We start from the raw sequence: 24,728 nt of genomic DNA, 5'->3' as shown, positions 1-24,728 counted from the left end.
TCGCTCTCACGTGAAATTTGTGTGGATTCCTATTAAAATGATGATCTCACCTACGAAATTTGGCAGAAAGGTAAATATGGTGTCACCTTTATGAAGAAATTAGTTAAAACATACAAGTGGACCAATTAAATAAAGAGAACCATTTTAGTTCAAACCCTCATTGGTTCAGATTATACATTGAATGTTGAAAGATAGAAGCAACACATGTTTTTCAACTTTTTATTTTCTGGAGCATGTTTTGTATTTATTGCCTGGGGAGATTACATGAGGTTTGTTGTATGGGTGCGTCACTTTAGCTACTACACGACACTAAGATGGATTGATCACATCAGAGCTGTCCTCATATTTTCTCTGCCATACATATTACTGAAGCATTAGTACTTTACATTAATAATGTGTGCTTCCTTCCCATGCTAAAAACCCAGTTGAGCTTCAACACTTGAGGGCTGTTCACACTGACACACTGATTTGACGAACTAGACCTGGTTAATGCCCAAATGTTACGGTCTGCCTAACTGGTCATAGCTTTGAAACTCCAATCGAACATAAAGTGCATGAATCATCTTGACTCACTCGATTATTAAAGTGTCACTTGACGCCCCCAACTTTGCATCAACACTCGGGTCACCTTAAATCACCAACTCTCATTCGCACTGAATGACATCCGGGCGTTCAAATCAATGTCAGTGTGAACGCTCTTTTAGATTCAGGCCTTCAGCGATTCAGAGCCTGTAAGTTTGGGTGATTAAAGGGAAGGCGTTTCCTACAAAGCTTTGGAGTGATGATGAAGCGTTCATGTCTGTTTCGGCAGCTTGTCTTCATCTGTCAGGCTCACTAGACGAGGTAGTCGATCTCAGAGTAGAGGGTGTCAGTGAGGTCCTCCTCGCTGGAGTTCTGGCTCTTCAGGCACAGGGCGCCTCGTCTGATAAAGACGGCAAAAACGTTTATGACCAATTTCATAATTTGTGAATGTTAGTGCATCACGGTTTCCACATAAATATCACACTGTTTTCATTAAACATATGAAATGTTTCTTTAGCAACACACCAGCATCTTAGAATGATTTCTGAAGGATCATGTGACACTGAAGACTGGTGCTGAAAATTCAGCTTTGCATCACAGGAATAAATTACATTTTCACATATATTAAAATAGAAAACAGTTCTTTTCAATTGTAATAATATTTCACAATATTAGTGTTTTAACTGTATTTTTAATCAAATAAATGCAGCCTTGGTGAGACTTCTTTCAAAAACTTTCCGCAAACTTTTGACTGGTTGTGTATGAATAATAATCTATAAAATATTGTTCAGAATGAGATGGCTTTTAGGGCTTCTTACCCCAGATGTTGGCACTGCAGGTCACCGGCACATGGGCAGTGCTCTTGAGGATTCTCCCCCTCCAGATCCCATGACAGCAGCTCCATCAGGTGATTGGCTGAAATGATGCAGCGCTCGCGTTCTATTGGCTTAGAGCTGCACACTGGGAATAGCAAGGCTGAAAAATGAATACATTAGTAGTTATGAATCAATGCTGGAAATGATTCATCTTAGTGAATTCCGTTCACCAAAAAGAGTCGTACTGATTCGTTCAGTGGTGTTACATATTTACGACAGTAGGTGGTGACAAATTAGTGTCTTATGTGTCATGATAGTCATTGCAACAAGCCTTATTATCCTTTATTAAAATGAGTGCATCTACAAATCATCTATACCAAGTGTTTTCCTCACAAAAATGTAGATCTATTCTATTGCAAAAGTCGATCAGAAACTTTGCTAATGCGAAAGAGATGAGTGATTCAGCAAAGCTAGGTGTATTCATTTAGCAGATCCAACCCAATGAAATGCTCCTTCACAACACAACACACTCTTGAATGCTATTGGTTTGTGCTAAAGTCGGGCTTTACAGGCATGAGAAGCCACCAAAGGTCACACTTCAAAATGGACCTTTAAATGGGAGGGAGAAATATGAGTAAGGCTGCATCCAAAATCGCATACTTCTCTACTATATAATAGGTGAGAAACAGTATTTACTTTGTGACTGCTAAAGAAGTATGTTCTACATAGTATGAATGTAAATCGGACAAGAGTAGTATGTCCATAGATGTAATCCGAGGTAATCTAGTAGATGTAATCCGACAAAAGTAGTATGTCTGAATTCACAGTACTCATAAAAGAGTAGGCAAAAAGTACCGGGAGGATGACCTACTACTTCCGACGAGATTCTGAAGTGTGCATACAGTGGACACTTTACTATCCCATGATGCCACGGGAGAGGATTTGTGAATGGCGGTGAAGCGACACAACTGACGGTGGTTGGTCACATGATAATGACAACATGGCGAATGTAGTGCGTCCATTACATTCATACTACACACATTTATACTATATAGAACACTTTTTTAACAGTCACAAAGTACGTACTTATTCAAAGTAAGTGCAGAGAGTATGCGATTTGGGACACAGCCTAAGTGAATGAGAGTGATTCATTCACTTAAAGGGGTGATGAACTGAGAAATAAAATTTTCCTTGAGCTTTTGACATATAAGACATCATCATCATACTAGAAGAATATCCTGTAAGTTTCAGAACTGAAAACTTCCTTGTTAATCCAATAAAAGCTTTTATTGACACCAGGCACAGCGAACGACAGGTTTTTCAAAGTGGGGATCTATGACTTCAAAGGGTTTCAAACCCCGCCTCCGCAGAAGAAGATCAACGCCTACTTCAACACTGCCTGTTTAGCCCCGCCCCCCGATTCACACATTAAATGAAACTCATAATATGCAAAACTGTTATCCAATCATAGCAGTGGGCGTTTACTTCCAAGTCTTCAATGTGGCACGCCCATAAAAACCGAGTGTTTCAGGAGCTAGGCTCAAAACCAGGGTAGAAAACAGCCTATTACTTATTCATATTGATGTTTTTGAATGTAAAAACCAAGCGAACGTCATAAGTTGACCTCAGACAACAATATAAAATTTTTTAAAAAGCCACTTCATGACCCCTTTAAAAGATTTGTTCAGAAACTCAGATTCATTCATGAACAACACATCACTATCAAGCAGTGTCACAGCATATGCCAACCAAAATATTGAACAGATAAGATGACCCGCTCCTGTGATGCTACTGTAGATGCTCCTACCTTTATGGAAGGCACAGCAGAACTCCTCCTTGCAGTCTCTTTGGTACTGACAGATGGTTCCCGCATCTCCCTTTGAGCTGTTCCTCGCACACTGACCCCACACACACAGCTGTCCCGCACAGCATTCCTCATCTTTGGTGCACGTCTGAGGGGGATAACGTATATAGAGTGCCTTGAGACAACTATTCACCCTTTGAGTCACTTCTTTGGTTCATGTTACTCTTACATTTCAGCAAATGTTTTAATCAAATCAAACACGATTCTTTCTTTCAGCACATCAACGCACAGGTCGTCCTGCAGCAATGCATCTCCACATACAGTATCACTACTAACACTAATATGAACAGTTCCTAATATCTAAACAGTGCATTTAAAGCTCCCCCTGTGGTGAAAATCCAGCTTTTAATGTTGTTTATGTGTCTATGTGGTGTTTTTAATATGCTTTAAGACAAACCATGTGTAAATTCATAAGTCGACACCATTCCTGAGTATTTTCTCCTTAAAACTGCAGTGAACCAAAGACAGTCTCAAAAACACGTTTTGAAATCGCTGGTGTTTCTGACGTCACAAACTACCTTGTAACCAATCAGATCAACGTGTGATCGTCAACCAGTGGATCTCTGAGCTGAGTGAGTGGAGGCGGGGCTAATTTGCATATTCATAGAACCACGTATACTAAATGAGGCAAGGGTGTCGAGTTACATTCAAGCTATTCAAGAATTAAAAAAAAAAAAAAATGTACTTTTGGTGATCAAAGATGAGTTTTAAGAGATACAATTATTGACCACAGGGGGACTTTAAGACTAGCACCTGGCTGTGCAATCATTGCCACCAATGATCGATCACCATGATTCTGATTCCGTACAGATTCCCTTCATTCATCCATTATTGAAAAACGCTAATGCTAATCACTGTGCTTTCCAATTAATGAGATCATTTTCAATTTCAATAAAACAGATCTACAAGGATTTCTAACAAGCATACAGTTTTGTTTAGTTACAATCTGCTTCAACAGTATCCCGTAGGAGTAATGCACATCTGTATTCTGCTTAGTTGGCTACCCTACTTCCCGTGCCTCGAGGTGAACTCGGTGTCCTATGTGGGGCCGGAGATGCTCATATTTAGCAATCTGTGCACTTTGATGTGAAACCCAAAGGAGAAACGCTCCAGCATATCAGATTCCAGGTGCACTCGTGCTGCAATGCAGTCACAATGCAGGCTCAGTTGCATCATGTTTGTTGGAAAGCCACATTATAGGGTACAATCTTTGTGTAGAAAACCAAATGCACCAAATGGAAATAACTAGGGACTAGGCTGAACACCTAGCATGCACTAAGCGCACTAGAGAATCTTTTATTCTGGATAATACTGGAGGTTAAGCGAACCTTGCAGTGTGCCTGGTCTGTGAAATTTGAAACCTCTTACCGCATCAAGCTGTTTGCAGGGCAGACACTTTGAGCTGTGTGTCTCGTAGAGACAGTACCGGCCCTTCTCACAGTCTTCATCAATGACACACTCCTGAGAGACACAAGAAAAGCATTCAAAACCATCAAGAAGGAACACTTCGAACTTCAAGCACATAGTCCACATTATTAATAAATATTTAACAGAGGAAAAAGTCATACCTTCCATTATCTTTAGAAGAAATACATATATTAAACTTATTAAATACAACCACTGCAATTATATGATTACAAATTATACTTAAGGACCTTAATTGTTGCTTTTAGCCCACATCTAATTAATTAAATGTGTTTCTTGCCATTTCTTTGTAATGAATGTTTATTTTGCAAATATATGCATTTGAAATGTACAGTCTCATCTGGAAAAACAGACCAAAAATATCGATGACTCATCCTGCACTACACAATTTTTTGTCCAATCAAATGCTGTCTAGAACAAATGTCCCTCCGCCTTAACCACCCATAACTGACTAGCAAATGGCAAATATTTTGTAAAGAATAACTGCGTTTAAGTCCATTTTGATGCCCTTCCCTCGCTAACTTCCCTTCGTCTCATTCACTCGGCTGTACGTCATTGTTTACGCTGCACGAGTGCCCTCTACTGGCGGAGCCCTTGAAATGTGTCCCCCTGTAGTCAATCATTTCATCCCTTGAAACTCATCTTTGATCACCAAAATTACATATTTAAATGTTAAATTAGCAATAGCAGAACTGAATTCACGACCGTATTCTGAGACATGGCTTTCTGTGCGCACGCTTACGCTGTGTGTCAGTCGTGTGAGCCCCGCATTGAGTTATTTTCAACTGCTTATTGTGCTTAAAAGGAACACTCCACCGTTTTTTCATATTAAACTATGTTATTCCCTTAACTAAGACGAGTTGATACATACCTCTCTCGTCTCATTGCGCGCACTCAATCGCTCTAGCGCGCGGCTCCACTTTGATAGCACTTAGCTTAGCCCAGTTCATTCATTAGGGACCAAACAGAGATGAAGTTAGAAGCGACCAAACACCTCCACGTTTTCCCTATTTAAATACAGTTACACAAGTAGTTACATGACCAAGTATGGTGACACAAAATAAAACTCGGCGCAGTAATATCATCATTCCTGAAATGATGCCAGTGTCGAAGTGCTCCCGAGTCCCACGTGCTATTCCGCCATACATTATAGTTATCCTTTTTACCCGCTTAGAAAAGCCCACGTTTTATTTTGTGTCACCATACTTGGTCGTGTAACTGTATTTAAATAGGGAAAACGTGGAGGTGTTTGGGCACTTCTAACTTCATCTCTGTTTGGTCCCTAATGAATGAACTGGGCTAAGCTAAGTGCTATCAAAGTGGCGCCGCGCGCCAGAGCGATTGAGTGCACGCACTGAGACGAGAGAGGTATGTATCAACTCGTCTTAGTTAAGGGAATAACATAGTTTAATATGAAAAAACGGTGGAGTGTTCCTTTAATAACACTTTTTAACATCGAGCACGTCCCACATTTGCGATCACCTTCTGAGAGACAGCTTTCCGTCTCTGCACGTTAGCGGTGTGCCAGTCAGATAATGAAACAAACAGATCATGTCCTGCCAGAAAATTTCCAGTATTTCTTTCCATTGCTCAATGGATTTATACTGCTTATACTGCCTAAAAGCAGACCTGTAGGGAAATACACTCTCAATTATTCAGCATTCGCCTTCTTTGTATGACCTCCCTGGACGTCTGGAATGAGTAGATCTGAAATGTCAAATGGATCCGGAAAGCCTCAGACGAGATCCGTCGATTATCAGCTGAACTGTCGTCTCGGATCCAGAACCCTGTCATCTAAAAGCCCAGGTCAATAAAACCAGACTCATTTCAGTCAGACGGGAAATGAAATGCTGAGGAAGAGTATTCCTCTTCCTGAACACTATTCTTCCTGACGTCTCAGAGAAAATGTGCACAATAGACACGACTAGACAGAGAGACGGCTTACGTGATCATGATCAGTGCTGTTCTCTTTATCTCCTGGCCGCATGGTTGTTGAGGTGTTGGTGTCTTCAGCTGGATTGTCTGTTGTCTGGGAGTAAAAAGAGTTTATCATGCATTTAAAACATGATACACACATTGAATGATGGTACATCTAGCCTATGTGAGAAGAAACTGGCGAGTGGCACAAGAGAAATAGCACGTCTAGAATAACTCAAATCAACTCAACTACTTTTAAGTGGTCATTATGCCAAATGATTTGACCAGTCTGAATCAGGTCTGGAAAGTGACTGACTGCATTACTGAATCGTACTAAAGCTCTTCACCTACCATATTGATTCTCTCAGCGATATAATTAGATTGATTCCCAGCTATGATTTCAGTACTGCTGTAATTTTGGAGGTTTGAAGAGACGTTGTGTGGATGGAGGCTTGATTTTGCGGTCTCATTGTCCATCTGAGGGAGAGAGAAACTGTGCAATTACTTCTACTTGAACTGGCTCTTAAAAATCACTTTCACTGATTTTCATGGCTTTTTTAGCCATTTATATTACTGGTTAAAAAAAATGTTAAAAAATAATCTTATATAGATTGCACTCGCAAAGAGCTGAGCGTAGCAAGAAGGAAAACTTAAAGACCCTTTCAAGCTTTAAAATCGTATAACTCATTATATGTCAGATTTTATAATGATGATTTTTCCTTATAGTGGGTACTTTGTTTATTCAGTAATAATAAATACGCTTTTTGACTTGAATAAAACCAGTTAGTTCAAATCTTACCACATGAACCACATACAGACCTGCTATACATTTTCCAGTAAAGAGGTAAAAGGCCTATAAGATAGACCGATAATCAATTTAACCAATATGAATGACTGATATCCACTTTTCAACTTAATCTCTCATCAGTTCTTTAATATCAGGTTGATGATAAATGGCACATTTGGGGGATCTTTGAAGAAAAACACAGAACAATGTGGTTCACATAAAATAGTTTGAAAATGTCTATCTGTAGATTATGAAAATTGATTGGTCATAATGCAATACTGGTCAGTTCATGACACTTTCAAATATGTGATTATGTCTGTAAAGAAGAACACAACACTATCAAATATCAATTAAAATGTGATGAATAATTCTTTCCGTTCTGATTTGGCATGTGTCATAACCAGTGATGCTATTATCAAAACCAAGCTATTATTAGTTATGACAGAAGCTCAAATGATTATCCAAATCTACGCTTATGAATAGGCTGTATTGTATTTAAAGCAGAGACCTGATGCAGCGCGTCCTCCAGCTTCTGCTGCGTGTCCTCCATCTGTTCCTCCACATCTCTGAACACATCGCTCAGTGTCGACTGTCCTTGCACTACATTTGTTTCCATGTTTGCAATGATGTCCATGTCTGTTTTGGATATTTCGGGGACGATTCCATGGACGATGCCCAGGCACAGGCTGAATCCGAGCAGAAACATGTTGACCGCGCGGCTGATGCTATACAGTATGTGTGTGTGGGATCAGAGGAGCTGTACAGTATGTATGTGTGTGTGTGTGTGATCAGAGGAGCTCCAGCTGTGCGATGCGATGCACGTCCACACAAACACACAATCCTCCTTCTGCATCTCTGGCTATACCCACATAGGCTATATCTGCATATTCAGGCATTTAGTGCGACTGCGCGCGCATTCCTCATATGCAAATCAACTGTGATGCACAATTACATATTTTAATTATTTGACTTTTTTTTTATTATTATTCTATTTATTCTATTTTTATTTGCATTTACATATTCATGCAAGACATTACTTTATCTTGTCTTTATTAGGTGACGTAAACAAAAGGTCTAAAATAATTCAGCCTTTTCACTTTTTTCAATTCCTAAATAGTTAACGGTAGGGTAGGCAATTTCGGAGAGGCTAGCAATAGCAAGCGAGCTTTGAAAGCATTGCCTTCCCTTCAGACTCAGAGCCCAGGCCACCTCCAAAACACATGAACGCGCACAGCCAGAGCAGATTCTGCAAAGCGTCAGAGATATGGCGTTACATTACCTCATGTCTCAAAACATTACAATAACAATGAACCTAAACAACTTACAGAGCTCGACTGGACTTACCGCCTGGCGGCTGCATATTAATACAAGATTAATCTTGTAATTACAATGGCATGAACACAGTCTAAGCTTGTTGTTTTGGTTCAGGAGGAACTGTTAAAGGTGGCTGCTGTTAGTTTGGGGCACTTGTGACTGACATCTGTAAACAACTCTGCATAGCCTTAGGAAACACGCTGATGATGATGTATGATGTCTGCATAGAAATATGGAAGTAGGCTACGTATGTTGACATGCAGGTAGGACATCCTATCATTGCATTCGGACCAAATGCAATGATTGGACGAACATCTTTTTTTTTTTTTTTTTTTGGAGACTTCCACAGATGTATGTAGCCTACATTTTTAATATTTAGACCACTTCTATTGATTACTATCAGGATGTGAAGAGAGTTTCAACCAGAATAACAAAAAGTGTTTATGAAAATAATTGTTATTTTAATTAATGTTTAAAGGAGATGAAACACTAGTGGCAATTAATGTGGCTAGTGAACTGAACTGGATAACTGAATCAGTCAGATTAGTGAATGAATCATTCAGACACAGACAGGGGCGTAATTTGTGGGGGGGTTGGGGGGGGGGGGGGGGATAACCTCCCAATATTTAAATCTATACATTACAACCCCCCCAATATTTATACCATGATCACATGAAAAATATGCAGACCCAAACTTCCAATGTTCAAACCAAATCTACGCCCTTGGACACAGATCTGACTCAAAAGAACAATTCATTCAAGAATCGCTCTTATGAACTCAAATTAAAAAAAGAACAGAAAACCGATTCAAACACGTTTTTTAAATAATTCCCATCACAAAATAACCATTATCATATGAATTGGATATAACAATATCCCTAAATATCCACAAACAATCAGCTATTGCATTTACATTCGCATTTCATTGACACATTAATTGCATGTTTGATCCACGTGGTGGCGCCATTGTCTAGTTTGATTTAGTCCCGTAGCCCAATACTGACCAGCGTCCATGAAACTTCAGTTAATATCACTGCATCATTTGAAATATTTATTTTAATAAACACTATACAATATACACTTATACACTGAAGTGTTCAGTTTACAGATAACGATAGATTATATCAGTGATTCTCGTTCATGGTTCACTTCTGAGTCCTTAAATGAATGTATGACGAAAAAGAATGAACTCATTGCATTATTCCGGACGAGTGAAATACCTGTCCTCTCATTCGTTATAGCTGGTTTATGTCAGCAAGTGATTTAGAGTTGTAGTGATTTCAAATTGAACGAACACGGATAACACTTCATTTGAGGTTCTGCCTCCACTATAAAATACACACAGCCAATAAAACCTTCCTCGCATGTCCTCAAACGTCAGTGAGCCTCTAACTGTGGATGATAGCCAGTGTATTTTGTGTCTTGTGAAAGAGAAGGTCTGATTGCGGATCACACACACACACACGCCTCCAGCTAGAGTCACTCAACAGATCAACACGCGCGCGCGCTTCACTGCATCTCACTTCTGACTGGCTGTCAGTCACACGGAACCGCTGTACTGTACCTGTGCCTTCAATCCCACACGGACTAATAATGAAAAGTAGGTGCCTATTACTTATTTTAAATACTTATTTTTAGTATTTGTAAGTCTGTATGTTGTGAACAGTCTTGTTGAATCGCTCTTCCTCTGTATAACTTATAGTATCACTATCCATTGAGTTCTAATGACAGGTTGTTTCGGTTCAATTTCACCGGCAGAAAGCGATTTAGCCTAGATATTAGGCTACATCGTTGTTGTAAAACGTTTTTAGTCTATAAACATTATGAAACTGTGCCGCCACAACAAGTCGGAGTCAATACGTCTGGTTCATTATTGATTAGTTAACTTGACGAAGCAAACTATAGCCTGTCTCATTCTTTGATATTCTTTCATTCTACATATTTTTAGTTTATTCAATTCCAGTGGGCTTAAGTAAAATAGTTTAGTAGGGCATCTCCATTTAGAGGGGAAGCTGCTTTTTAAACGTCTGTCTGACCTGTTTTTATATGACATTCTTTTCATTGTTATTTAAAAATCAAACGAATTGTTATTAAGGGTGCAGTTCTAGCTAGGCTACTTAAAGATAAAGCTATAGCCTATTCGCATCTATGAAGAACCTTTAACATCCTGAACCTTTTTATAGCACAAAACTTTATTTACAGTGGAAAAAGGTTATTTATGTTCTTCACACTTAAAAAGTGGTTGTTTTAATCTTTGGGGAACACAAATGGGCTATTCTTTGAAATCTCTGCAACTCAGAGAGATGAAGTACAGTGACACCAAAGGTATAAGCCACACTTAAAAATGTCTTAATATCTTTGCATTATAACAAAATTTGTTTAAATTCTAAAATAATATTGTCTAAACAATATTGTTTATAAATTACGACATACTTTTTGGCAAATGATAGTCGAACATGTCAATAGTTTCTTAAGCCATCCACTAAAATTGGTGCTATTTAATTAAAATTAAAAGATGAAGCATCATTTGTTTGCAGATGCCATTACAACTCTAATGCAAAGACAACCAGACAAATGTGACTTAAGGATCCAAACGTGTCCAAACTTTCTGGGGCCACTGTATGTATAAAAGTATGAAATACAGTTAGTTTTGCACCTTATATCACTTAATATAATCACATCTATGAGTATGAGATTTTAAAAAGCAGGGTGCTTTTGTAATTTTATATGCATATTCATTTCACCTTTTGTTTTGGACCTTCTAATCCTTTTAAGTCTCATCTTATATTTTGATTTAAAATGCAACTGTGGTTCGCTCTGTCTCAGAGAGAGAGAGAGAGAGAGAGAGAGAGAGAGAGAGAGAGAGAGAGAGAGAGAGATGGAGGTGGTAGAGAGATGAATGATTGGTTGTTCTCAGTGTGAGAAAGATAATACTCCTTTTAATGTTTCTTCAAGGAACCAGTGGCTCGTTCAGTAACCTGCACTTGAACTTGTGTGAAGTTTAGTAGATTTCACACCACTTGATTTTCACACAGTTTTCTTGGTCCAGATCTCAATGAGACTTTCAGTAATATAGTCCAGACAGTGAATATTGGAAAGCGGTACATTCACCCTTTGGATTACATTTTCGCCTTTTGGACTTTAAACACAGAACTGTTTACTCTTAACCTGAAGTTTGCTTTTTGGAGAGGACAATCAAGCTAAATATTGACGTTCTTCTGATCCATAGTCATCTCAATAACAAAGAGCAATTGAAGAACCTTTAGTTTTAAGATTTGACATTTATAATTTGACATACTGTTTAAAGATTTAACCATAAATAGTATTATAATGTATTTTAACTTGTGGCACTAGTTACAGTTATTTATGAATCAACATAATGCATCATCACAATGTCTATTATATAAGATTATCTTTATGTTGCTTTATAAATAGACTTCAAGTAAAGTGTTCATGCAGTTTAACTCTGGTAAAGCCCTGTGAGTTTTGTGATTCACTTGCCAAAACAAACAGTGTCAGCTTCCTCTGTGGATGAGCAGTAAATATGTCATACCTCACAAGATGATTCACACTTCTTAATAAAAAAGCAGATTTTTTTTTTTTTTTTTTTTGGTATCTAAAAGTAAAAATATAAAAACAATGCAATTAATCATGCCATAAAAAAGTTATTCCGTCAGTCAGAGGAATTCAATCTGTAAGTACCAGATTCATGTTTTTGCACGCCCACAAAATTAACCAGCATATCGTATGAATGATATGATTACATACAGCCCTGTTACAAACGCATTGAAATCCCCTCAACAGAAGTGCATTCCTATTACAGTCCACAGAGCATTCAACAGACAGTGAGACAGACGAACATTCATCACATTTTATTTAAACCACCTTTCTATCCGGTTGGGTGGAATTTCCTCAATAACGGTCAGTGCGTTTGGCCACTGAAGATATCTCCTAGATCAGACACTGACAAGCTCACTCTGCCAGTTGTGTGTCCTGGACACTATGTCCTCCAACACCCTCATTTGTCAGAAGTTAGTCCATGTGTTACTGTTAAATAAGGAATTTTTACTGAGGGGCTTTGCCATGTTGATATAAGCACAAAAATAGTGTGGAAAGAACGCTTTTTTGGCAAGACATGAAACCAATCATGTTGTACGTATATCTTTATATTGGGAATCTGTTATACTTATAAATTTATTTTTATACTCTGTTTAAACACTGGCCAATGATGTCCCCTTATTTGGTGTGTTAAAAAACCTTGTTTTGCACTTTCTATCATTTTCCACTGTTGTTAATATACATATTATATTTTTAATATATTATTTTTAAAGGAGAACTCCGGTCAGTTTTAACATTGAGCTAATTTTTTTGTACATTTGGAGTGCTGTCAATACAGAGAACAGCGACAAAAATCGGTGTTGCCTACACCGTGTTATCCTCTTTTTAAAATTTGCACCCTGTTGACTTCAATGGGGCAAGTTTTAAACCTGCTTTTAGCCTCTTAACATCCTTGATGTGTCATTACAAGTGCACAGGTCATGTGAGTGATTCCTTCGGAGTGAACGCGGTCAATCTGACTGCAGTAGATGTGAAAGATATTAATAAAAATGATATTTATTTAGCCAGTGCTCATACCTGTATTTACATCCTGTTTTCAGTCAAAGTCCATAGTAATCAATTGTCGAGTTCACGCGCATTGGTTTAGTACCTATGACAAGTACTCGAGTACCTAGTACTCGACAATCGACTACTATGGACTTTGACCGAAAACAGGATGTAAATACAGGTATGTGCGCTGGCTGAAATAACATCATTTTTATTCATATCTTTCACATCTACTGCAGTCAGATTGACCCGTGTTCACTCCGAAGGAATCACTCACATGACCTGTGCACTTGTAATGACACATCAAGGATGTTAAAATTGACCGGAGTTCTCCTTTAATGCACGATATATCGGCCACCTTATCGACATTGGCCGATACATGTTCATATTTAATATTATCGTCATTGGTCTGATAAGAAGATTTGGTGGGTATTTTAAAGCCAATAAGTAATGGATTATTTCCTTAAGCCGAGACAATTCAGATGCTCAATGCTCGCCATGATGGTTTTGAATTGCTTGAAATATGATTCGAATTTTTTTATTTATTTTTTTGGTAAGGAAAGTTGGCCATAGGAGTGTAAAATGTATTAAAATTAAAACTTACAACTTACTGATTCAAACAAGGCTACTTGTAATCTTAACTTTGTAATCAGGCTCTCAAAAATTATATAAAAATTTGGATTTAGGTTTATCGGCCAATATATCGGTTATCGGCTTTCAAATATATCACTAGTTATAGATAGAACGCATTTATAAATACACTATTAAGAGTGAATATGAGATAACATTGTAAATATAACAGAGATAAAGTAATTTCAGTCGAATTGCATACAATGTTTGGCTTGTTTTTGAAGCGGTTCTCCGACTATAGGCCACCTCTGCATTTGCTACACCTCAAGACATTGCTCATGTTTTATTTCAAGACATTTGTCTGATTGTCCTTAAAATGTTCTTGTGTCAGACTAATTTCTTACGCATCTCATCCGTCGCTAATTCCAAAACATCGTTTTAGAGCTAGTAAGGGAGGCTTGAGACACTACCTGAAATCATTTGGCGGCGAAGTGATATGGAACCGTAATGCGGTCAAAACCTGCCTGGAACTACTTTAGCTGTGCATTTCCTGAAAAAACAATTGCACACTTTAGAATGTTCGTCAGCCAATCAGAATCAAGCCTTCAACAGCCCTGTGGTATAAAGCTCGAATAATACGGCTTGTTGAGGGAGTTGTGCTATTACTTTTCTAAGCAATCAATTAGAATCCCACATTGAAGGAGGGATCTGAGGCAAATCTAGGGACCAGAAAAGAGTCAGTAAGAAATCACCTGACAAAGTCCTAACAACCATTTAGCATCCATCTAGCAACATTAAAACTGAAAAAAAGTTAAAACTGTTGGCATGTTTGTGTTTTTTTGGGGTTTCATGAGCCATTGAAGGTGTTCTGTTGCATGTCCTCTCAGTGTTGGATTGAAAGTGCATTTGCTGGTAGCTCTGTCTCAGTTTGTAATTAGTGGTTTTCAACAAAGCTTGATTTAAACACAAGTTTGCTGCTCAGGGAGTTTGTAAACGGTTTCTAAACTGCAGCCATCATACTAAAATAAAAACAGTGCTTTATGAGCTCATCATCAACTAGCACAATAAATTGTTTTAATACATCACGCTCAACAAAATATTTAGGGTCTCCGTGGCAACTGGATCTTTAAACATGACATGTAGCACAGACGTCAGGCTGGAGCCGCGTTTTACATTAGACCTGTGAACTTTCCTTTTCCACCTTTTCCATGAGTCCATGTTTCCTGTTCAGCGTTTTTGGAAAGGTCTTCCAGGTGGGTGAATATGTGCAAGACTCTATTCAAAAAGTCTCATTAATAAGCAGATACATACACTCACCTAAAGGATTATTAGGAACACCATACTAATACTGTGTTTGACCCCCTTTCGCCTTCAGAACTGCCTTAATTCTACGTGGCATTGATTCAACAAGGTGCTGAAAGCATTCATTAGAAATGTTGGCCCATATTGATAGGATAGCATCTTGCAGTTGATGGAGATTTGTGGGATGCACATCCAGGGCACGAAGCTCCCGTTCCACCACATCCCAAAGATGCTCTATTGGGTTGAGATCTGGTGACTGTGGGGGCCATTTTAGTACAGTGAACTCATTGTCATGTTCAAGAAACCAATTTGAAATGATTCGAGCTTTGCGACATGGTGCATTATCCTGCTGGAAGTAGCCATCAGAGGATGGGTACATGGTGGTCATAAAGGGATGGACATGGTCAGAAACAATGCTCAGGTAGGCCGTGGCATTTAAACGATGCCCAATTGGCACTAAGGGGCCTAAAGTGTGCCAAGAAAACATCCCCCACACCATTACACCACCACCACCAGCCTGCACAGTGGTGACAAGGCATGATGGATCCATGTTCTCATTCTGTTTACGCCAAATTCTGACTCTACCATCTGAATGTCTCAACAGAAATCGAGACTCATCAGACCAGGCAACATTTTTCCAGTCTTCAACTGTCCAATTTTGGTGAGCTCGTGCAAATTGTAGCCTCTTTTTCCTATTTGTAGTGGAGATGAGTGGTACCCGGTGGGGTCTTCTGCTGTTGTAGCCCATCCTCCTCAAGGTTGTGCGTGTTGTGGCTTCACAAATGCTTTGCTGCATGCCTCGGTTGTAACGAGTGGTTATTTCAGTCAAAGTTGCTCTTCTATCAGCTTGAATCAGTCCTCCTCTGACCTCTAGCATCAACAAGGCATTTTCGCCCACAGGACTGCCGCATACTGGATGTTTTTCCATTTTCACACCATTCTTTGTAAACCCTAGAAATGGTTGTGCATGAAAATCCCAGTAACTGAGCAGATTGTGAAATACTCAGACCGGCCCGTCTGGCACCAACAACCATGCCACGCTCAAAATTGCTTAAGTCACCTTTCTTTCCCATTCTGACATTCAGTTTGGAGTTCAGGAGATTGTCTTGACCAGGACCACACCCCTAAATGCATTGAAGCAACTGCCATGTGATTGGTTGATTAGATAATTGCATTAATGAGAAATTGAACAGGTGTTCCTAATAATCCTTTAGGTGAGTGTATGTTCGGAGAGCATGACATGTAGAGGAACTGACAATTACTTTGGTAAAAAACAAAAGCTTTTGACTCTCTGCAACAGCATGAAGGATACACAAAACCATCAACACTAATTTTATCTGGATGTTGATTGCCTATTTACTTACATGTTCCTAGTCTTAATCACTTCAAAGTTTTCTACAGAATTCTATTTTAGTATTCAAATTTGAAATATATTTTATTAAATATCATGTATTGTGCTCATTTAAATAGGCCAGAGGAGAACTGAGACATAGGGCCCTATCTTGCACCCAGCGCATATGTAATTACAAGGAAAAATATTCCACACGGGAGAAATCATTGTGGTGTCCATGAAGATGTGAAAAAATAGGCATAAATCTAGCTTACACAATTACCCAAATTATTATACGCCCGTTTAACAGAAGCTAATTTGGGTGGGTTTCTCCATCCCCATACAATGTCACTTCTCTGTGTTTTACGGCCCTGACGAGAGCGTCGGTCTCCTCGGCTGTGAACCGCTCCTGGCAAATCCGCCGTTATAATAGCAATCCACCATGGAACAAGCACGCCTGCTCTTAAAGGGAATGTGAGATGACGCTCTGATTGGTTTATTTCACGTTACGCCCAAACCACACCTATGAGTAATGAAGCTACTTCAGACCAACCCATTTTAGATTTGCGATCCGCCCACAAAGTTACTTGCGTTTCGCGTTTGATACTTGCGTTTCAGATCGTTAAAATAGGGCCCTGAGTGTAGTTTACCCGGGGGGGGGGGGGGGGGGGGGGTTGGGGGGTTCGCTAGTTGATGACAAGCTAATTATTAAGCTTAACCATTAACCAACGTAAGAGAACCGTGAATACATATACGAACGTGTTGTTAAAATATTGAAATATGGACTTAAAATCTCAGAGGTGCTTCAAGTACATATTTAAAAAAGTTGAATATTTAAAACCCCTGTCCCAAGGTATCGGACAGTGAAATTGGATCCCTCATTTACAAGAATGTGCAAAAACACTCACTTCTGTATGATTGGGACGGCATCAGAGGTATCCTGACATCTACTGGTCTCCGGAGCTCAGTGAGGAGCCACAGTGGGCTCCAGGTGTCCTGTAACAGGTAGCGCTTGATCTGCATGGCCATGTGTTTTTCTTTTCTCCTGGAACACGAGAGCTGTCTATTCTGAGCCCCGATTCTTTTGCCTCACTATTTCTGCCCTGCTGTAATGCAAGTTGATCCTCAGAGCCTGTGAGGAACCAAGCAGTCAAGGGCAAAGAATGCAGGATTTCCAAACAAAGAAAATTATTTATTAAATGCCAAACAAAAAAGTTACAAATTAAATTACCTGAAAACTGAACAAAATAAAGTCAGGTCTGGGCCCATAAAGAGGGTCAACTGAACAGAACCAAACTTAACAGTAATCAAACCAACTAAAACCAAACGTCCATTAGTCCATTACACATACACAGGGAACACCACAAACATCACTTAACACAATTAAAATAAATAAAGTAACTTCCGAAATAAAGAAATGGTTCATAAACAAAAAATAATTTACCCAAAGAATTATAGTCAACAAAATATACATAGAATTATAATAAAAAAACAAACATACATACAAACAATTAATCATGCACCCCCCAGCTAATTGGCAGCATGGATTAGCCCAACAGAACAAAATGGCGGCAACTGACGCCAGCCGGTCCTGTTGTGTGGCCACGTCATCGGCCATCACAGAGCCCATCACAGGATGCTAATGTAATTTCGTAAGTCAATGCTTGTCCTGACTGGGGACGTGCGGTTGATCAGAGCATTTATTATGTGTCAGAATCAAGTGCTGCCTTGTTGGAAATACTGCAAAATATTACGTTGCATTTTGCAAGTTTTGTGACTCATTCAAAGTGAATGTCCAGTGAGTGGCGCTAAAAGCGAGTTCAGTTTTATCCAAAACAGACGAAGGTGAATCTGCCAACATTTTATTACGTTGAATGTTGTACGTATAATGGCAGTTTGGAAATGAAATATCCAGTGAGTGGTGCTAAAAGGTTAATGCTCTATCGCATTTGAAAATAACACTAAACCCGACCCTATGTTAACAGATCGTGTTAACAAAATCAAGTCTGAGATAAAAATGCATTTGGTGCTGTTGCTGTAGAGCAAGTACAGGACTTGCTACTGCCAATAATACACACACGACACACTGCTTTGAGCAAGACATGCTGCTGCTGTACAATATAGTGTACACGATGAATTACCTGTAGCAGATCTATACAGGTGGAGCTGGGGAAGGTGGAGGGTTTCTGAAAGCGTGCTGCAACTGCTACAGCAAATGCTAGCCAGGTATTTGAATGTTGAGCAGCGAGCTCATTGGCTACTGATCCAGCAGGAACCAATCAGCTGTGCCCTAAAGAGAATGATGTGATTGCAAGCATTTTAATAAATACCATTAGTTTTTTCACTTTTAATAATATTATTAAAGGAGAACTCCGGTCAATTTTAACATTGAGCTCATTTTTTTGTCAATTCGGAGTGCTTCGGTTGAAGTACAAAGTAGTCGATTGTCGAGTTCACGCGCATAGGTTTAGTTACCTATGATCACGCGCGTGAACTCGACAATCGACTACTTTGGACTTCAACCGAAAACAGGATGTAAATACAGGTATTTGCGCTGGCTTAAATAACATCATTTTTATCCATTTCTTTCACATCTACTGCAGTCAGATTCACCCGCGTTCACTCTGAAGGAATCACTCACATGACCTGTGCACTTGTAATGACACATCAAGGATGTTAAGAGGCTAAAAGCAGGTTTAAATATTGCCCCATTGAAGTCAACAGGGTGCAAATTTTAAAAAGAGGATAACACGGTGTAGGCAACACCGATTTTTGCCGTTGTTCTCTGTATTGACAGCACTCCAAATTTACAAAAAAATGAGCTCAATGTTAAAATTGACCGGAGTTCTCCTTTAAGCACAGTTGTGGTACATTCATCATATTCACTAACTCGAAACCACACCGTGAAAGAATGAGGCTTATAAAGCTATTTGTATAATCATCTGTGCAAATGGTTATTCTCCAGAGTGCTTTGCCAAACTTTCATGAGTGTCCTAAGATAAATTTCCTTTTTTAAAGGGTCAGGCAACCTCTAAGACGGCCCGCAGCTGCTCCGTCTCGCACTCTCACTTCTGTGTGAATGAATGACTTTCTCATGAGACGTTCACCGAGGCCACTTAGATAACACGCTGTTTGTACTTCTGTCCAAACCGGCTTCCTTTTGTTTTGGCAGTCGTTCGTGAAGCAATGTCTTTACTGTGAGCGAGTATGAGACACTGGGAGTGTGTTTGCTGCACTGGGGAAAGGTTAAGCCCGTGAGGGATGCTGGGAAACATTGTTTTCTGAGATTGCCATGCAGTTCGCAGGCGTAATGTCTGCTTATCGGATGGGGGTTCCTTCCTGGTTTTCTTTGTATAGGGTGGCAATTAACAATTACATTTAGCTCCCAGCTTTCCCTCTGTTTCCTCACTGACATCAGCTTCCTTTTGTTTGGTCTGATAGCGGGAAGCTCTCCAACAACAGCAGGCTGCACGCTTCATGCCTGGGATCTGTTTTTCTAGCAGCCATTTGCTTTTCGCTGCTGGACTGTGTCTTATTGGACTCTGTCCCCTATAAAAACATATACGGCTTTCATGATAATAAAGGGGTGTGGAAACAACTTAAATTCATCAAATTGGCTCCAAACGTGAAAACTAAATTAGTGTCTCATAGATGAATAATAGCAATGCGATTTAGTGACGCCAAAGCATTTTAATTGCCCCCTGGTGGCTGGCTGCAGTATTGGTAATAAACCCCACCCTCTCTATGTATAAAATAAAGTGGTTCAGGTATGACGCCACTTTGTAGGCCAACCGGGAGTTAGCATCATGCTGGTACCCAATAGGATTTTCCCATAAGCTTTTGGATTATCGCTAAAAACAAGCTCTGTGATCAACAAAAGTTTATGATACTTGCACGTTTTGTCCATCAAGATAAATCTAACAGATGAACACAACGTTTATGAATTTTGAAGCCTAAATGCAGTCGCCAGAAGTAAAAAGCTAAAGGTAGGCTATAAACGAACTACACCACGGTCGCATGACTTCAACGTCACCATCACTAAGCTTCCGACAACTCTTTCAGTTTTTATCTAAAAACATTTTCCCTGAAAGTTTGAGTTAGAATAGCGTATAAGCGCGAGTATAAGCATAATGATGTGATGCTGTAAAAGTGGTCTAAGTTTACCTGTTCAGCGTGATGACGTTTAATCTCCTCGACAGCGTCTGTAGTCACATTTAGCCACTTGTTAGCAACCGCCATTTTCAAGACACGTAACAGCTTAAAAAAATCACGAGTGGGGTAATATTGATGTATTTTATGTCGTAGAATAAAAGGTAAAAGTTTTGGGCTTGTGTTCACCACAGACCTTATTTCAGCCACTTAAAGGGGGGGTGAAATGCTCATTTTCACTCAATCTCCTGTTAATCTTGAGTACCTATAGAGTAATATTGCATCCTTCATATCTCCAAAAAGTATTTTGTTTTATTAAATTTTTAACATAAAGATAGGCTGTACCGAGTCTTTCCGGAAAAAAACGAGCGGCTGGGGGCGGGCCGTGTGGGCGAAGCTTAGCTGTGCTAACGCGCCAAGCTAGTGACAACACACAGAGACATTTGTTCAACAAACAGTTTTACTCACCGTCCGGTTCCAACGCACGACCGCGAACCTTTATCATTGTGACTGCTCGATCCTTAAGCATTAGACGATCTGCAAATCCGTAGATCTGGGCTTTGTTTATAAAACAATCATCGTCGAAATGCAGGGAACAAAAGTCTTACACAACTCCGTTTATGCTCAGGAAAACAAACTCCATCCACGGGTTCCTTAACGCTGGGTTCTTTGGGAATCTGTGCAGGGTTGTCTTGCCCTGGCAACCAAAAACACACTTCTTTGGTGACATTGACTTCCCAAAAGCCGGGCAGGGCGCTTTGATGGCGAACTGCTTTCACTCTCTTGCTCTAGTCTACGAGTGCGCGCGCGGCCACGATCTTACCGGAGAAGTGCCCTTAGGACCCATATAAGGAAATTCCGCCCTATCTTACGTAAGACAGAGCCATACTCGAAAAAAACTTTCCGAAACTTGTGACAAACCGGAAGGAGTATTTTTGGAACAAAAATACTCCTTCAAACGTACAACTTAGTTTTTGAAACTTTGTCCATGTTTAGCATGGGAATCCAACTCTTTACCAGTGTAAAAAACTCAGTATGCATGAAATAGCATTTCACCCCCCCTTTAACCAAAACCTCGGGACGATGGAACCGGAAGTGCTAAAATGCGACTCGCTTCCACGTTTTAGCCTACAAAGTGATGTCATACCTGCACCACTCTATGGGATGCAAGCCAAACTAAAAAAAATCCAATCACACTAGGACTTCAAAAAAAAAAAAAAAAAAAAAAAAAAAAAATCCAAAGATTTGGATATTGTCCAAATATAGATATTGTAATTTTATGTAGTTGTTTTGGTAGTTGTTTAAATGTTCGTTTTGCCAATAAGACTGGGTGTAATACATAATGTGTGTGTGTAACGTCATGGTCGACACCTGTACTTGTGATTGAGTGTTCGGGAGTGTGAGCAGGACCTTGAAACCTCGGCTCCACCTCACGATCACTACTGTGCAGACTCAAATGACACAATCGACCGTTTCTGGGCTATTTTGGCTTCAATTTTCTGCAGTGTAAGAAAGTGGAGACACACTTTTTTTACAGTCAATGGTAAACCCTAATGCTAAGTAATTAATTGTATTTAGCAGTTAAAAATAAAATAATTCAAATTAGACTATTTGTTGATAGACACCACCATTGCAATAACATAATAAAGCTGTAATTCAATCATTATCGTTATCCTTTTGATAATGCATGATGGGAACTGAGCCCCACACCCAAAACCATGCCAAGTGCAATCAAATTGACTTAACTTGCTCAATATTTCAAGTTAAGCGCAACTAATGCACTTGTATGGTACAAAATGAAAACCTCACAGTGAGGTTAAGAGACTTCTTTCAAAAACATTTTAAAATCTTATTTTTACTGATATATAATGCTTATTGTAGTTGGTTCATAATACACAACTTGAAATGTATTAGTGCATGGAAATGGATGCCTGTCTGAGGCTCTTGCTTTTGGTGTTATTATTGTGGGATATATTTAACATCACTGGTATTCCCATCAACTCATTAAAGGGCAGACTTAACAGTATTTTAAAAAGTGCACTGCCACAATTATTCCCAGTAATGTTTTTTCCCCGTGTGCAGACTATGTGTGCGTGCATGTGCGCATATTTTACTGGAGTTCTGTGGGTTCGTGCCGTCTGCCCGCAGTGGCCCTTTCCATTCGGTCAGATGGTGAAGTCATGGTATGCAAGTCGGCACAATGAGGATTCAGCTGAAAGAGCAAACGGAGGGGACAGTACCTTTCACTGCCCAAGAGGAATGCCTCAACTGATGGATCTAATAGCCATTTTCCTCCATCCATGACCATGAAGTCTCACATGCCAGTCGCTCAGTTATAGTTATTGACACATTTTAATTTAGCTTTCCAAGCGGACATACTAAAAAGGCCACATTTAGTTGCCTTGGGTTTGGATGCAGTAGATGCTATTGTGGTGAAGCGGTTGCATGTTTATGATGTTTTAACACAAGCTTTTCTGTAATTAAATAATTCAGCTGAACGTCTCAGGCTATGTCAGATTAGCATACTACCATTAGTATTTTTACTATTTCTACAGTATACAGTATGTGTACTGTGCACTGTTTGCACATTTCGCATTGAAAACCTGTACATTTCCCTATACATTACAACAGAGATACAACAATATATTTTGATTTTGGGAGGCATAAAGTAAAGATTAAGGATGGTCCAAAAAATAAATATGTTATGCTTTACTTGAGGGTTACACCACATTACATTTTTAGACTCATTAGATTTAAAAAATTTTTTAGAAGTTTTTCAAAATAGAATAAAAACTACATGAATGCAACAAGTACAAAGAATAACTTGGCACAAATTAGATTTTTAAAACCTTTATTTTTCATTATCGTATACGCTCATTGTCATTGACCTTTAACACAAAAATCAAAAGTATTTTATTTTATTTCCAAGATGAACTGGATGCAACCTATTCAATTAAGCATGCAACATAACACAGTTTGAATGATTTATCATTCTTCAGAATTCATATTCAGAAGGAAGTGATAGAACTTAAAATCTTTTTGGCTGTCTTTTGGTATGTAGATCACATGATTTGATAACTTTGTAATGCAGTGAGAGCATTAAATCTTAATCCAGTAGTTTCATAAGACAAACCAGTAAGTTTAAAGGGGTGGTATAATGCCCTTTTCACAAGATGTAAAATAAGTCTTTGATGTCCCCAGAGTGTGTATGTGAAGTTTTTGCTCAAAATACCCCACAGATATTTTTATATAGCATGTTAAAATTGTCACTTTTTGAGGGTGAGCAAAAACACACCGTTTTTTTGTGTGTCCCTTTAAATGCAAATGAGCTGCTGCTCCCGGCACAGTGGGCGGAGCTTCAACAGCTTGTGTCCTTTTACCTCACACACACATGCACTTAAAATTAAAAAAACTTTTAGCCTTTTATGTTCAAACCGGATTCAGACAATGATGGAGAGACTCAAGAAGAAGTGACAACATGTAGAAGCAACAGGACGTTTCTGAATGGTTAGTTGATTAATTTATGTAGCTTATGTGTAGTTATCTTCTAGTCATTGATTAGCATATTCTGTCTTGATAATCTATAAATCGTGTCCCGGGGGCGGGGTTTATGTAAATTTTAGGGTTGGTGATGTCACTAACCCGGGAGGAATGTTGTGTAGTCTCTACCAGCCGTTTGTTGTAGTCCTTAAAAAGCGATTTCTGTAAAAGCAAATATCTTATATATTAATTTTGAGCATTGTAACTTTGCAGATGTTGTTTATGCTCAAACAGCAACATTACACACTAACTAAAGTTAAAAAAATTAAATCATAATCAACCACCCCTTTAAGTTGTTTGCTGCCTCAGATTTTCCGGCTGCCGTCCAGTGTGGAGTCTCTGCAGAGCCTGTTCTCGTATCATGTAAATAAGAGTGTAGAGGTGTGGTCTGATGCACAGCTATGTTCGGCGTCTGGCTGCTGGAATGCAGTGAACGCGAGCATTAGCGCGTCTGTCTCCAGAGGGAGTTCGTCTAACACCCACATGACAAGAGCTGACACATCCCCTCTCTTAGTCCACCGTTAGCAAAACAGAGTCCTAAAAACACACCGGCACTGAGATCTGGCCTGCCTAGAACTGTCACCGTTC

General features: G+C 39.2%; 2 protein-coding genes across 28 annotated transcripts in view; one reads left to right on the top strand and one right to left on the bottom strand.

Moving 5' to 3' along the window:
• Positions 1-207: 207 nt before the first annotated feature.
• On the bottom strand, positions 208-8,184 carry dkk3a (dickkopf WNT signaling pathway inhibitor 3a). The gene is made up of 7 exons (XM_079865588.1): positions 7,839-8,184; positions 6,895-7,020; positions 6,572-6,655; positions 4,570-4,662; positions 3,145-3,289; positions 1,341-1,497; positions 208-922 (listed from the first exon to the last, which is right to left on the bottom strand). The coding sequence occupies exons 1-7, from the start codon at positions 8,034-8,036 to the stop codon at positions 835-837; spliced, it is 891 nt and encodes a 296-aa protein (XP_079721714.1). The 5' UTR covers positions 8,037-8,184; the 3' UTR covers positions 208-834.
• A 1,822-nt stretch (positions 8,185-10,006) lies between these two features.
• mical2a (microtubule associated monooxygenase, calponin and LIM domain containing 2a) overlaps positions 10,007-24,728 on the top strand; it is a 68,257-nt gene continuing 53,535 nt past the window's right edge. For all 27 annotated transcript variants that reach the window (XR_013820464.1, XR_013820465.1, XM_079865558.1 and 24 more), the window contains exon 1: positions 10,007-10,244. The gene's annotated coding sequence lies outside the window, so the exon portion shown is untranslated. The remainder of the gene's footprint in view (positions 10,245-24,728) is intronic.

This window comes from Squalius cephalus (assembly GCF_949319135.1).
Source record: "Squalius cephalus genome assembly, chromosome: 3".
Taxonomy (NCBI): domain Eukaryota; kingdom Metazoa; phylum Chordata; class Actinopteri; order Cypriniformes; family Leuciscidae; genus Squalius; species Squalius cephalus.
This window is presented reverse-complemented; position numbering and strand designations above follow the sequence as displayed.

Excerpts from the sequence above, each read along its gene's own strand:
- dkk3a (XM_079865588.1), bottom strand. The coding sequence starts at position 8,036 with ATGTTTCTGCTCGGATTCAGCCTGTGCCTGGGCATCGTCCATGGAATC. Across the intron at positions 7,021-7,838 it reads TGGAGGACGCGCTGCATCAG|ATGGACAATGAGACCGCAAA; the intron begins GTCTCTGCTTTA and ends TCTCTCCCTCAG. Across the intron at positions 923-1,340 it reads CTGCAGTGCCAACATCTGGG|ACGAGGCGCCCTGTGCCTGA; the intron begins GTAAGAAGCCCT and ends CGTCTTTATCAG.